The sequence below is a fragment of the Sus scrofa genome, chromosome 12, assembly GCF_054392235.1.
Source record: "Sus scrofa isolate SSC_HxYL_T2T_F1_AM1 chromosome 12, Sscrofa_HxYL_maternal_Yorkshire_Landrace_v2.0, whole genome shotgun sequence".
Taxonomy (NCBI): domain Eukaryota; kingdom Metazoa; phylum Chordata; class Mammalia; order Artiodactyla; family Suidae; genus Sus; species Sus scrofa.
The window spans coordinates 47145381-47160557 of NC_139394.1; the positions used below are offsets into that span (position 1 = coordinate 47145381).

The window sequence follows — 15177 nt, forward strand, 5'->3', positions numbered from 1 at the left end:
TTACGAAAAAGATGTATCAGGTTTTTTTAATGGGCAAGACTAAATGCTTGCAGCTAGGAACACATATTTAGGTGCTAAAACAAAAGATGCAAGGAAGCCATTACTATAAAAGCCAGGACGGGCGTTCCCATCGTGGCTCAGCAGAAATGAATCTGACTAGCATCCATGAGGATGCACGTTCAATCCCCGGCTTCACTCAGAAGGTTAAGGATCCGGAGTTCCCGTCGTGGCGCAGTGGTTAACGAATCTGACTAGGAACCATGAGGTTGTGGGTTCAGTCCCTGCCCTTGCTCAGTGGGTTAACGATCCGGCGTTGCCATGAGCTGTGGTGTAGGTCACAGACGTGGCTCGGATCCCGAGTTGCTGTGGCTCTGGCGTAGGCCGGTGGCTACAGCTCCGATTAGACCCCTAGCCTGGGAACCTCCATGCCTCGGGAGCAGCCCAACAAATAGCAAAAAAAAAAGACAAAAAAATAAAAAAAATTTAAAAAAAAGAAGGTTAAGGATCCGGTGTGGCCATGAGCTGTGGTGTAGGTCACAGACGAGGCTCAGATCTGATGTGGCTATGGCTGTGGCTGTGGCGTAGGCCAGCATCTATAGCTCTGATTCGACCCCTAGCCTGGGAACTTCCATATGCCGAGGGTATGGCCCTAAAAAGACAAAACAACAACAAAACAGGAATAGAAAAAGGCACATAGGGCAGGGGCCAGGAGACCCCTAATTTCCTCTCCCAGTGGAGTCAGGAGAATAAGGCTTAATTCTCCCAACACAATGTGTGACAACACAGACAGAATATTGCCAGCCGGGAGGCCCAGCCAAGACTTGTGTCCATGGCTTTGACTGGGGGGTCGGTCACATAGGCAGACCCACCACCCACATCATGACCTTAGTTTCCAGTCCCTCCAGAGGTCAAGCTGATACTGCCTGGCCCAAGACCCTCAGGTAAAGAAAGACACCTTATCAGGCAGGATATTACAAGGGCTTTGTTTTTTTTTTTTTGGTTTTGGTTTTGGTTTTTGTCTTTTTGCATTCTAATTGGAGCTGCAGCCACCAGCCACAGCAACGTGGGATCCGAGCCGCATCTGCAACCTACACCACAGCTCACGGCAATGCCAGATCCTTAACCCACTGAGCAAGGCCAGGGATCAAACTGGCAACCTCATGGTTCCTAGTCAGATTCGTTAACCACTGTGCCACGACAGGAACTCCTCCAAGGGCTTTGAAGTTATCTCCCAGTCAAGACTCTCCTTTCTTTGGAATGTGCGGATCTGAACAACCTAAGCCTGCTGAGTTAAGCACTTACTTCGAATTCCTTAACATCTGAAATGGGAATCTTTTTTTTTTTTCCCAGGGCCACACCTGCGGCATATGGAAGTTCCCAGGCTAGGGGGTCGAGCTGGAAGTGCAACTGCAGGCCTACACCACAGCCACAGCAGCACCAGATCCAAGCTGTATCTGTGACCTATGCCGCCACTTGCAGCAACACCGGATCCCTAACCCACTGAGCGACGCCAGAGATGGAACCTGCATCCTCATGGATACTAATTGGGTTCTTAAACTGCTAAGCCACAACAGGAATTCCCTGAAGTGGGATTCTTAAGCCAAGTTGCCGGCCTGCCTGAAGCCAGAGAGACTGGGAAACCAACATGTTTTCACACCCAAGGAACGTTTATAGGTTTACCTGCCTTACAGTCAGAGAGTTTCCAGGATATAAGCCATACAGCCAGAAGGCAGGGTACAGAGCAAAGGAGGCAGAGACTGGATACTCGTACAGAAGCTTCTCTTGATCAGCCACGGAATAGAAGGCGAGCTTTTCCTTCTCGAAGTCCAGCCAGATGCCTACCACACCAGGTCTGTCTGAGCCAAGGACAGTTTGCTTGACTACGTGCCACGCAGAGAGCTGGCTAGCCCCGTTCCACTCCACGCACCAGGAGTCGCTGGTCCTTCCCAGGATCTGGTCACGCCTCATCCCCCGGGAAGCCACCCCAACTGCCCAGTGGCTACAACGCTGGGTGTCCACTTCCCAGTACCGCTGCCCAGAAGAGAAGCCCTGGGAACCCAAAACCTGGCAGGAGGCAAACCTCTCGGGACTCCAGGGATAGGACTGTGGGTAGTGAGATACGGTCACCCTCCGGTGATCCTCGGACACCTCCAGGCTACAGGAGAGGCTCCCTAGGTCAAAGGTTGGACTGATGGCCCCTGAGGGAAAAGAAACAAGAATGTGACCAGCCAGCTCTGATGGTTCATGCGAAGAGATCCTCAAATAGCAAAAAGCAGCTTTGTATCTTCGAGTGTGATAAAGTTTTACTCACACTAACATAAACCCTGGTATATCAACGTGCAGTTTTCTGTACAGATGTTATTCTAGCAACCATACCCCCTTTTCCCACCTTCGTTTCTACTTACCCATTAGCCCTCTTTCAGGAAGCCCTCAGGGAAGCCCACCCAGCAAAAGTCACCTCTTGCTTCTCTGAACATCCCTAGTGTTTTACCTGTTCTCTAGGGATTCTTAGCATCCTCTACCTGTAGTACAGTGGTTGAAGACCATGGCTGTGTGTGTCTCTCCAGTTACACATACGCCTCCTAATGAAGGACCATGCCTTACTCATCTTGTCTGTTTCATACTGTCTCCTACTGAGGGAGTGAATAATCGCTAACACATAGCATTCCTTCTCTAGGCTCCCCCTTACACACTTTTGTTTACGACCATCCTACGGGGGAAGTAAGTACTATCATTATCTGCATCGTACAGATGAGGGGACCAAGGCTCAGAGAGGTTACATACTTGTCCAGGATCACAGAGCTAGTGAGGAGCTGGAAGTCAAACCCAAGCAGTCTGGCTTCAGGATCCCAACTCTCAAGGATTACTCCAGACTGGGACAATTATGGTAGTTAAACAGGTTAGGGAATTGGCAGTTGGCTGTAAGCAGTGGCCCTGGCACAGATGCCCAAAGGTTCTGAGTGCACATGGGTCTGGATTAGCCTAGAATACGGGCATCTTTTTTTTTTTTTTTTGGTCTTTTTTTAGGGCTGCACCTGTGGCATATGGAGGTTCCCAGGCTAAGGGTCTAATCAGAGCTGTAGCCGCCGGCCTACGCCAGAGCCACAGCAACACGGGATCTGAGCCATGTCTGCGACCTACACCACAGCTCACGGCAACGCCAGATCCTTGATGCACTGAGAGAGGCCAGGGATCGAACCCACAACCTGATAGCTTGTAGTCGGACTCATTACTGCTGTGCCAAGATGGGAACTCTGAATTCAGCCATCTTTAACCCCCTTTTATCTTTGTAATCCACTCCCCATGGGGAGGGACCAGGTCTGGGGGTACCAGCCAAGGAGCAAGCCTAGCAGCAGAGAGATGGACACAGCGACGCTCTTGCAGCTCCCTGCTGCAGCAGGTCAAACCCAAGTTGTAAGCAGACCACATACTTACATTGAGCAAACGAGGAGGCCCTCTTGGGTACAAGGTGGCTCTGGTCAGGGAGTAGGCTTGAGGAGGAAGACAGAGCTTCTGTGATGTCAACTAAGGAATCAAAAAAATTGAGAGACAGGGAAAGTCCCATCAAAAAAAAAAAAAGGCAAATAGGAGTTCCCTGGTGGCTCAGCAGGTTAAGGATCTGGTATTGTCACGGCAGCAGGTTGGGTCACTGGTGTGGCATGGGTTCGATACCTGGCCCAGGAACTTCTGCATGCCATAGGCACCGCCAAAAGAAAAAAAGGGGGGGCAATAGGAGATAATCAAAGATTATGATCAGTTAGAGTTCCCGTTGTGGGTTAAGAACATGACTAGAATCTGTGAGAAGGCAGGTTCTATCCCTGGCCTCACTCAGTGGGTTAAGGATCGAGGCCAAAAGCTGCAGCATAGGAGGCAGATGTGGCTCAGATCTGGCGTTGCTGTGGCTGTGGTGTAGGCCAGCAGCTGCAGCTCTAATTCGAGCCGTAGCCTGGGAACTTCCATATGTCATGGTGTGGCCCTAAAAAGCAAAAAAAAAAAAAAAAGAAAAGTTATACTCGGATTTTTGGCTGCACAGTGCAGGAGTTGGTGCCCCTACCTCCACATTATTCAAGGATCAACGAACGGTACTCCCCAATAATTACATTCGTATTATAAATAATCACCTCTGCTGGGGACACTGCACCAAAATGCTTATCAAAACTTTGCTGCGCGTTGAAACCCCCTGCAAATTGCCAATGCTTGGGACTTATTCCCGGGGATGGTAACTCAAGAGTCTGGCAAAGGGCCCTGGCTTCTGCATTCTTATTAGCGTTAGTCCTGGGCCACTGCGGGCCACTTGGAGAAACACTATGCCATTTAGGCTGCATGATTTCCATGACCGCTCATGCTGTATTTACACGGGTCAGAGGAAATCACTGTGATGAGGTAGTCAGACTGCTCGGCAGCTGTTAAAGTGCTGACTTGAAGAACAACTCATCTACTGTCTCTGCAACGGGGGCCTGCTGTACAGCAGCACAGAGGACTCGACCTAATAGTCTGTGATAATCTACATGGGAAAAGAATCTGGAAAAGAATGGCTCTGTGCACACGTGGAACTGAATCCCTTTGTGATACAGCAGAAATGATCTCAGCCTTGTAAATCTTCTATACGTCAATAAAACTTAACAAAGTGGGGGAGTAAAGCAAACGTGTGAGAACTTCAGAGACAGATGTTTCAGGACATAGGGATGTGTTTAGCTCTTATATTTTAAAAATGTCCTGGACTGGCCCAAATGATCAAAACCAAAATAATTGAAGTTCCCGCTGTGGCTCAGGAAAAACGAATCCGACTGGCATCCATGAGGATGCAGGTTTGATCCCTGGCTTCGCTCAGTGGGTTAAAGATGCGGCGTTGCCGTGAGCTGTGGTGTAGGTCATAGACCTGGCTCAGATCTGGGGTGGATGTGGCTGTGGCTGTGGTGCAGGCCAGCAGCTTACAGCTCCGATTCAACCCCTAGCCTGGGAACCTCCATATGCCATGGGTGTGGCTCTCAAAAAAAAAAAAAAAGAAAAAAGGCAAACTTGACTTTCCTAAGTTAAATTTTAAAAATACTTAATATGTATACTTAATTCCTCAAAAAATTAAAAGTAGAATTATGATTTGATCTAGGAATTTCAATTCAGGACATATATACAAAAGAACTGAAAGCAGAGTCTCAAAGGGGTATTTATTACCCACCCGTTCAGGGCAGGACTGTTGACAATAGCCAAGGGGAAGAAGCACCCTAAATGTCCACTGATGGCCAGATCAACAAAATGCGATATATACACGTGGACAGTGGAATATTACTCAGCTTTAAAAGGACGGGAATTCTGACACATGCAACAATATGGATGAACTTTGAGGACATTGTGCTAAGTGAAATAAGCCAGTCACAAAAAGATAAATACTGCAGACTCCACTTATATAAGCTATTTGGAATACTCAGACTCACAGAAACAGAAAGTGGAATGGTGGTTGCTAGGGGCTGGGGGAGGAGGGAATGGGGAGTAACTATTTCACGGGTTTGGAGTTTCCCTTCTGCAAGATGAAAAAGTTCTGGAACTTGGTTGCACATCAGTACGAGTGTACTTGACACTGCAGAATTGCATACTTAAAAATGGTTAGGATGGTGAATTTGTCATACATATTTTACCATTAAAAATTAAAATTAGGAGTTCCCGTTGTGGCGCAGTGGTTAACGAATCCGACTAGGAACCATGAGGTTGCGGGTTCGATCCCTGCCCTTGCTCAGTGGGTTAACGATCTGGCGTTGCCGTGAGCTGTGGTGTAGGTTGCAGACGCGGCTCGGATCCCGCATTGCTGTGGCTCTGGTGTAGGCCGGGGGCTACAGTTCTGATTCGACCCCTAGCCTGGGAACCTCCATATGCTGCGGGAGCAGCCCAAGAAATAGCAAAAAGACAAAAAAAAAAAAAAAAAATTAAAATTAAAAAAGGCCTACTTAGGAGTTCCCACTGTGGCTCAGCAGTGACGAACCTGACTGATATCCATGAGGAAGCTGGTTCCATCCCTGGCCTCGCTTAGTGGGTTTAGGATCCAGGGTTACCATGGGCTGTGGTGTATGCAGCAGACTCGGCTGGGATCCCATGTTGCTGTGGCCGTGGTGTAGGCCAGCAGCCACAGCCGTAATTCAGCCCCTAGCCTGGGAACCTCCGTATGCTGCAGGTGCAGCCCTAAAAAGACAAAAAACCAAATAAATAAAACTGTTTACAAAGTTTCATGCTTTGTTAATAAGGACATTTACTAGTGAAAAATTAAAAGCCATCTATTTCTTTCTTTCTTTCCCTCTTTCTTTTCTTTTTTTTGCTTTTTTTTTTTTTTTTTTTTTTTTTTTTGCTTTTTAGGGCCGCACCCATGGCACATGGAGGTTCCCAGGCTAGGGGTCCAATCGGAGCTGCAGCTGCTGGCCTGAGTCACAGCCACAGCAATGCCACATCCTACACCACAGCTCATGGCAATCCACTGAGCAAGGCCAGGGATGGAACCTGTACCCTCATGGGTGCTAGTCAGATTCCTAAACCGCTGAGCCACGACGGGAACTTCCAAAGCCATCTATTTCTGAAACTCCTCCAGGAGGTAACACAGACGCACAGTGAGCTGCAAAATCAGGTCCAAGTTCTGGATTTTAGGTCTTAGAAAACCAGGTTCTATCTACGAAGGGCCTGGGTTACATCTCATGTCCAGTCAGGTCCAAAAACACATCTGGCCACAAAAATACCTCAGCCACTCCATCCTCACTCACACCACAGGGACGACGCAGCTGGCCTCTGGGTTCCTGTCCCCAAATAATAAAGCCCTGGAACACTTGCTCAGCTTCCACAGTTAAGCCTTCTCCACAAAATAAAAGCAACTCACCCTGCTTTTGTTCTTCGAGGGCCCCTTTCCAGGTGAAATTTTCTTGTAACTTTCCCTGGATCTTTTTAAGGTCATGGAGAATGTCTCTCATTTTTGCCTCAGGTGTGTTGGAAGTCACCAGTTTTGGAGACGCCAAGGAAAGGTCTACGCCATCGGACAAGGCCTATTGATGAGTCATGAAAAACAAGACAAAACTGGAGTTTCCATCATGGCTCAGAGGTTAGTGATCCCGACTAGCATCCATGAGGACGAGGGTTCGATCCCTGGCCTCGCTCAGTGGGTTAAGGATCCGGTGTTGCCGTGAGTGTGGTGTAGGTCACGGACACGGCTCGGATTCCGTGTTGCTGTGGCTGTGGAAAACAACCTCCCAAGGAATGCTTCAAATATATTCCAGTTCTGCCATCTATCTCTAAGTTTCTACTTACTTCCTAAGTAAGTTTGGGTTTTTCCAAATCTAATTAGGTTCTCAAAATACGTGCCTTGAAAAACAACCTGGAAAAATACATACTGGAGCCAAGATATTAAAGAATGGCTATTTCTGGGTGGTGGGCTATAGACAATTTTTATTTGTTTTCTTAAACTGCTATGTATTTTCTAGTATCTTCTACAACAGATATGAATTTCTCCATTCATATCCCAAAAAAGTTTAAACTTTTTAGGTGCGACTTTTTCATCCTTTTGTTTGTTTGTTTGTTTGGTAGCACCCATGGCCTGGAATCAAACCCATGCCATAGCAGCGACCCAAGCTGCAGTGACAATACCAGATCTTCAACCTACTGAGCCCAAAGGAAGTCCTAGACCTGTCTTACAGGGGCTTTACAAAATAAGTAGTACAGATGGCCACTAAGATAAGCCTCAGAGGCCAAAATAATCTTCCCTGGACTGCTGCTGTCATTATATGATAACTCTTCCCAAGGGCCAACACAGACATGTTGCCTGCAACCAGGCCCCGATCTCTGGGGCCTCCAACACGATGCACTCCCTGAGTTTCTTTCTTTCTTTCTTTCTTTTCTTTCTTTCTTTTTTTTTTAATGGCCACACCTGTAGCTTATGGAAGTTCCCAGGCCACAGCCGCAGCTGCACTGGATCTGAGCCACACCTGTGACTTACACCACAGCTTGCAGCAACACTGGGTACTTAATCCACTGAGTGAAGCTGGAGATCGAACCCACATCCTCACCGACATCATGTTAGGTTCTTAACCGGCTGAGCCCCAGTGGGAACTCCTCCCTGCTTTTTCTTTAACTTCAGGTTCTATGATTCCCCAGCACAGCCCCTCACCTGCTCACCACCTTCCCGCCTTGCGCATGAGACTTTCTTTCTCAACTTTGCAAAATCCATTTCCCTGAGGCATAAGGAGATTCCCAGGCTAGGGGTCGAATCAGAGCTGTAGCCGCTGGCCTACACCACAGCCACAGTAATACCAGATCTGAGCCGCGTCTGCGACCTACATCACAGCTCATAGCAACCCACTGAGGGAAGGCCAAGGATTGAACCTGCCACCTCTTGGTTCCTAGTCAGATTCGTTTCTACTGGGCCATGACAGGAGCTCCCCGTTTCCCATTCTTTTCACCAATCATAACAAGCATAGGCATCGTCTCTTGAGTATTTTCCACTGCTCCCCTCTAATTTGCCTAACAGCCTTCCAAGATAGGTTCACTGTCTCCACTTTACAAAAGAAGTTCATGGAAGTTAACTAAATTGCCAAAGTGAATTTGATCATCCCTCATTCCCATGTTGCTCAAGTACTTTTTTAAACAAGATTTTTAAAAATCTCTGCATCAAACTAATGAGGTGCTGGCCATGGATCATTGTTTTTGTTTTATAGGTAGAAACCTGAGACTTGGGAGTTCCCTGGTGGCTCAGCAGGCTAAGGATCCAGTATTGTCACTGCTGTGGTTTGGGTTGCTGCTGTGACACAGGTTCAGTCCCTGGCCTGGGGACTTGTGTATGCTGTGAGAAAGAAGGAAGGAAGGAAAGAAAGAAAGGAGGGAGGAGGGAGGGGAGGAAGGAGGGGAGGAAGGAGGGGAGGGGAGGAGGAAGAAAGAAACCTGAGACTCAAAAAGATGAAATGACTTGCCCAAGGTCATACCACGAGTGAGCTGCAAAGTCACAACTGACAGTCAGACTCTCAGACCTCTACCACAACACCTTGTATCCCTAAGGACCCGTTTATTCACTCATTCAAATATCGTGGGTATTTGCTGAGCACTTACTATGTGCCAAGCACTGTGCTGGGCTTGGGAAAACAAGGGCGAACGAAAAAATAAGTGCCATCAAGGTCTCTACCCTCATAAAGCTTAAAGTCCCATGCAAGGGAGGAAGGATGAAAGACATTAATAAATTATGACACCAGAGTTCCCATCATGGCTCAGTGGTTAACGAACCCGACTAGCATCCAGGAGGACATGGGTTCAAACGCTGGCCTCGCACAGTGGGTTGAGGATCTGGTGTTGCCATGAACTGTGGTGTAGGTCCAAGATGCAGCTCAGATCTGGCGTTGCTGTGGCTGTGGTGTAGGCTGGCGGCTACAGCTCCAATTCAGCCCCTAGCCTGGGAACCTCCATATGCCACCAGTGCGGCCCTAAAAGACAAAAAGACCAAAAAATAAAAATAAGAATAAAATAAATTATGACACCAATCATTCATTATCAAGTCACAACTGTGACAGATGAAAGGTCCATGGAATCACATACATAAGAGCCTCTAATGGGGGATTTGACTTGTTCAAGGAATCAGTGAAGGCATCTCCTAAGAATTGATAATTTAGCTGAGGTCCAAATATGGAGCAGGCATTACCTACGTAAGAGCGTAAAAGAAAAGCATTCCCAGAGCGCCCGTTGTGGTGCAGTGGAAACAATCTGACTAGGAACCAGGAGGTTGCAGGTCTAATCCCTGGCCTCGCTCAGTGGGTTAAGGGTCTGGCGTGGCCATGAGCCGTGGTGTAGGTTGCAGACGTGGATCTGGCATTGCCGTGGCTGTGACGCAGGCCAGCAGCTGCAGCTCCGATTTGACCCCTAGCCTGGGAACTTCCATCTGCCGCGAGTGTGGCCCTAAAAAAAAAAAATTGTGGGGATAAAGAAAAGAATGGAGTTGCGAAAAGAAGCAGGCTCACAGATATAGAGAACGAACTAGTGGTTACCAGTGGGGAGAGGGGAGTGGAAGGTACAAGCCACCGAGAGTGAGAAAGGCTGTTCCCCATCCTTGTACAACATGAAGAGTATAGCCAGTATTTTGTAATAACTATAGATGGAGTATAACCTTTTACAATTACGCAAAAACATAAACAAAAATTTTTTTAAAGAAAGCAGCTGTGGTGGACTATGTCACAGTCTATTGAAAGGCCAATGAGGATAAGAGCTGGAATGTCCGGGGGATTTGCATGGAGGTCACTGGAGACCTTAGAGCTGGTTAAGGTGGCAAGATAAGGATGGGACTTGGCCCTCCTGGCATTCCCCTAGCTCTCCTCAAGCATTCCACATCCCCAACCATCCACGTTCCCATGAAGAACATGGCAAACGTTTGGGACTCACTGCGTCCTTCACCTGCAAACATTTCTGTTGCTCCCTAGCCATGCCAGCGGGCTGTCCTTGGCCCCGCCCCCTGGGCCATTCTTTCTTCTCCCAGATGAGCCTACCGAAGCCAGGGTCCTCAGGTCCTTGTCTGGTTCGGATTCTGGGAGGCAGCTCTGGCTCTGAAGGCTCCTGACAGTATCTACAAGCTGGTCCACCAGCTCTGCCAGCTCCCGGCCAACTTCTGTGATGCTCTTCTGCGCCGCCACCTTTAAAAGAGCAAAGCAGAATAGATGCAAACTATTGCCTTTGGTGTGGATAAGCAATGAGATCCTGCTGTATAGCCCAGGGAACTATATCTAGTCCCTTATGATGAAGCATGATGGAAGATGATGTAAGAAAAAAGAATGTATACATATGTGTGACTGGGTCACTTTGCAGTACAGGAGAAATTGACAGAACACTGTAAACCAAATCTAATGGAAAAAATAAAAATCCTTAAACATAGAACAAAGCAGAACACAAAGCTGGACTCAGGAACCAACTATAGATGGAGGGAGCTACAACACTGGATAAAGGAAGCAGACAAAGAAGTAACAAAAATGGGGAGTGGGGTGGGAGTGAGGCATGAGGGGAAGCCTAGGGGTCCTTTTGAACAGGAGGAGACAGAGAGGAACCACTGCGAGAGCCCAGCGACTCGGCAGCACGTGTGGCAGGTCATCAGGTGAGTGGGTTTCAGCATCTGGTTAAAGTTTAAGCTCCGCCCTCACCTCTGACTCATCCCGTGTCTTCATCGTGCCTTTCAGAACTGAACGCCACCATCCCTCCTTCTCTTCGACAGTGAGAAGGATCTATGGGGAAGGATCTTGGAGCCTTTAAAGTGAAGTACAGCTGCAAGCTCTTCGTGTTTGTTTATTGCCATCCTTCACATTTAAAGAGACGTTCAGATGGGAACGCTCAGCGACACCCATTCAAGAGCTTAATCTGCTCAGCTGCCTGGGGGGAGTGGGAGGACGTTTCGTGGCCAACATAGTCTGGCAACAAGCTCAGGACCTGGTGACAGTCATCAGAGGCAGGCAGGGCCCAAGAATTTGTATTACCTCCAAAGGGGGTCTGATGTAGAGCCACCCAACTCTAAATAAACCAGAGTTTTGATAACTTTGGGAGGACATTTTTTAAATTATGCTGGAACCTGGAAAACTGGAACCAGAACCTTTTTCATCTCTAAGAAGCACCAATGTCCCTCAAAATGGCATGTGTTTTGGAAGCCACATGCATACTATTTTATAGAGGGAGGTGGCTAACTACCAGTAATGAGGTTTGCTGTTAAATGTCCACGTCTCCTAAATATTCAGGCAGTTGGAACTCAGGAGTGGAGCCCTTATCTAGGTACACGAGCAAATTAAAATTTAAAAAAAAAAAAAGTGTGTTGCTTTCTCTATCCGTAAAAGAAAGGGCACACTCATTGAGGTGAATTTAGAAAATGCAGAGAATGTGAAAGAATAAATTTTGTTTGTCTGTTTGTTTTGCTTTTTAGGGCCGCACCCGTGGCATATGGAGGTTCCCAGGCTAGGTGTCCAATCAGAGCTACAGCTGCAAGCCTACCCCACAGCTCACAGCAATGCCAGATCCTTAACCCACTGAGCAAGGCCAGGGATTGAACCCACAACCTCATGGCTCCCAGTTGGATTCATTTCTGCTGTGCCACAATGGGAACTTCAGAAGAAATGTTTTAAATCATCCAATGTCCTACCATCCATAGACAATCATTTTAACTTAAAAGCCAATTGAAAGTATATTCAATCATTATAAACTACATTAGTAAGAATTTTAAGGACCTGAGGGACAATACTATATTTATAATCAAAAAGAAAAGAACAGTTTTATTCATAACTAAAAAATAAATAAAACAGAAGCAACCAACGTGTCTATCAAAAGGTGAATGAATAAGCTATGGTAAATCTATGCAATGGAATATTTTACAGCAATAAAAAGAAATGAGCGATCAAGCCCCAAACCTTAATTGTGATTAGTGAAAGAAGCCAACCTGCAAAAACTAGATCCTTTATGATTCCAATGATGACAGTCCGGAAAAGGCAAAACTAAAGAGATATCATAAAAAATCAGTGAACGCCAGGGGTTGGGGTGGAGGATACACAGAGCATAGGGGATTTTCAAGGCAGTACAACTGTGTGATACTATAATTGTAGATATATGACTCCATGCACTGAGTCAAACCCCATAGGCCTGTTCAATGAATGTACCAAACTAATGCAAAATATTAATAATAAGGGAAAATGTCAGGAGTATGAGGGGACTTTCTGCTCAATTTTCTGAAAATCTAGAACTGCCTCTTTTTTTTTTTTTTTTTTTTTTTTTGCTTTTTAAGGCCATGGCATATGGAAGTTCCCAGGCTAGGAGTCAAACGGGAGCTACAGCTGCCAGCCTGCTCCACAGCCACAGCAACTTTCAGGGATCTGAACCACATCTACAACCAACACTACAGCTCATGCCAATGCTGGATCCTTAACCCACTGAGCAAGACCAGGGATTGAACATGCATCTTCTTGGATACTAGTCAGATTTGTTCCCACTGCGACACAACAGGAAATCCCTAGAACTGCTTTAAAAAATAAAGTCTAGGTGTTCCCGTCATGGCACAGCAGAAACGAATCTGACTAGGAACCACGAGGTTGTGGGTTCGATCCCTGGCCTTGCTCAGGGGGTTAAGGATCTGGCGTTGCCATGAGCTGTGGTGTAGGTCAAAGACTCGGCTCAGATCTGGCATTACTGTGGCTCTGGCGTAGGCTGGTGGCTACAGCTCCAATTCGACCCCTAGTCTGGGAACCTCCATATGCCGTGGGAGCGGCCCAAGAGATAGCAAAAAAAAAAAAAAAGACAAATAAATAAATAAAATAACATCTATTAATTTTTGAAAAAGAGGAGTGGGCAGCTCTAAGCTCTTTTACCCTGACTCCCCACTAATCCCCACTCCTCCACCCCCCTACACACACACACACACACACACACACACACACTGCAAAACAAGCAGAAACTGTCAGAACCAACTCTGTTGGAACTCTGGAAAACACTTAACCAACAAAGAGCAATCTGGTAGGAGGAACGCTTTGCAGTGTTTTGACACGCCTTTGCCGTGCTCTGTCCCTAGTTCAATGAAAGTTCTCAGTGAAATCCCAGTCCTGGTTCTCAGAGCGGGAGAGTCTACTTTTATTTTATTCACACATCATTGTGTAGGTTTGTCCTAACCTGGCTGGGGACTACCTGAAGCAAGGACACAGGGTGCTCACCTTTGTTTTACTTAACTTGGAGCTGGGACAGAAAGGGGGCGGGCATTCCTCAAGTGCTGCAAGCTGAGCTAAACTTGGAGGTGTCTGGGACAAAAGACTTGACTGAAACAGACAACAGACCTAAGCCCTAGAAGCAAACAGGCCAGGAGCAAGCAGACCTTAGTCCCAGGAGCAAAAGTTAGGGAAAATTGGAATCCTCCCACTTTGATAATGGGAATGCCAATTGCTGTTGTTGCCTGGGATGCAGTTTGGCTGTTCGCCAATAAGTTAAACATAGAATTACCATACGACCTAGCAATTCCATTCCTACCCAAAAGAACTGAAAATAGGAACTGGGATACTTGTGCACCAATGTTCACTGCCACATCACCAACAATAACCTGAAGGTAAAAACAATCCGAATGTCCACTGATGCAGAGTGGATTTTTTAAAATGTGGTATAATTATACAAGGGAATTATTCTTCAGCCACAAAAAGGAACGAAGTTCAGATCTATGCTACGACGTAAATGAATCTTGAAAACATAACCGCACGTGAAAGAAGCCAAAGCCAGAAACAAAGGGACAAATACGGCACGATTCCACTTGTACCAAATACCTAGAGTAGGCAAATTCATAGACACAGATTGTAGATTAGAGGTTACCAGGGCCTGAAGGGAAAGAGAGTGAGAAGTTATTGCTTTATGGGGGCAGAGTTTCTGTTTGTGGTGATGTAAGTTTTGGAACTAGAAAGTGGTGGTAGTTGCAGAGTATTGTAAATATACTGCCACTGAACTGCACATTTTAAAATGGCTAAACGGCAAATTTTATGCTATGTGACATAAACATATTTTACCACAATAAAAAATTATCAGAGAGAGGGATAGGCTACAGAAAGAGGAAATAAGTGGAAATACGCCAGGGTGTATAGCACGTAGTTGATAGGATCTCAGATGCTGAATTTTTTTTCTCCTTCATATTTTTCTGAGCTTTCCAAAGAACGATTTCTACGTTTAGACTGAGAAAAGCAATGTGAGAGCAGAAAGGACCAGGAAGAGAGGAAGTGCGCAGGGAGAACCAGGAAGCAGGCGGCGCGGGCGGCCAGAAGGCAGAGGGCAGCAGCGGGTCCCCCTCCCTACCCGCAGCTGCGCGGTGTGGCACCGGGGCCCGGGCGCAGGGCGCGGGGCCGGGCCGGGCACTGGGGCCCTGTCCTTCAGCTCGTGTGCCGCCCGGCTGTATTTGTCCGCCAAGTCCTGCAGCATCGTGTTCTTCCGCAGCTGCAGCGGCTGCGCGCCGCCCTCGCGGCAGGTGGGGCAGGACCGGCGGCGCCCCGCCTCCCACAGGCCCACCAGACAGTCACGGCAGAAGCTGTGGCCGCAGGGCAGCGTGGTCGGCCAGGCCAGCAGCTCGTGACAGATAATGCAGCCCAGGTCGTCCTCGGCCAGCCACACGGGTATGGCCGGGCCGGCGTCCGGGCCCGCCATGGTCCCCAGGCCCCTTGTCCCCCGCGCCGGCGCGCGGAAGTC

The 15177-nt window shown here is 47.5% G+C and overlaps 1 protein-coding gene across 6 annotated transcripts; it reads right to left on the minus strand.

Moving 5' to 3' along the window:
• Window positions 1–15177, minus strand: RNF135 (ring finger protein 135). Of its 6 annotated transcripts, none has more exons than XR_014821418.1 (6): window positions 14791–15177; window positions 10491–10634; window positions 6854–7016; window positions 3436–3525; window positions 1197–2198; window positions 1–247 (listed from the first exon to the last, which is right to left on the minus strand). XR_014821418.1 is itself a non-coding variant. In XM_003131735.5 (5 exons), exons 1-5 carry the CDS (start codon window positions 15133–15135, stop codon window positions 1669–1671), a joined length of 1272 nt encoding a protein of 423 aa, XP_003131783.2. In that variant the 5' UTR covers window positions 15136–15177; the 3' UTR covers window positions 1–1668. The 6 variants fall into 6 exon arrangements, 4 of the variants coding, with proteins under 4 accessions (XP_003131783.2, XP_084841344.1, XP_084841345.1 ...); XR_014821419.1 differs by having other exon boundaries at window positions 1–251; XM_003131735.5 differs by having other exon boundaries at window positions 1–2198.

What these genes read in the sequence shown, in the direction of transcription:
- RNF135 (XM_003131735.5), bottom strand. Translation starts at nt 15,135, where the DNA reads ATGGCGGGCCCGGACGCCGGCCCGGCCATACCCGTGTGGCTGGCCGAG. An exon ending in GCCACACCGCGCAGCTGCGG is followed by an intron (nt 10,635 to 14,790) that starts GTAGGGAGGGGG and finishes GCTCTTTTAAAG; the next exon opens with GTGGCGGCGCAGAAGAGCAT. An exon ending in CCTCGAAGAACAAAAGCAGG is followed by an intron (nt 3,526 to 6,853) that starts GTGAGTTGCTTT and finishes TTGATTCCTTAG; the next exon opens with TTGACATCACAGAAGCTCTG.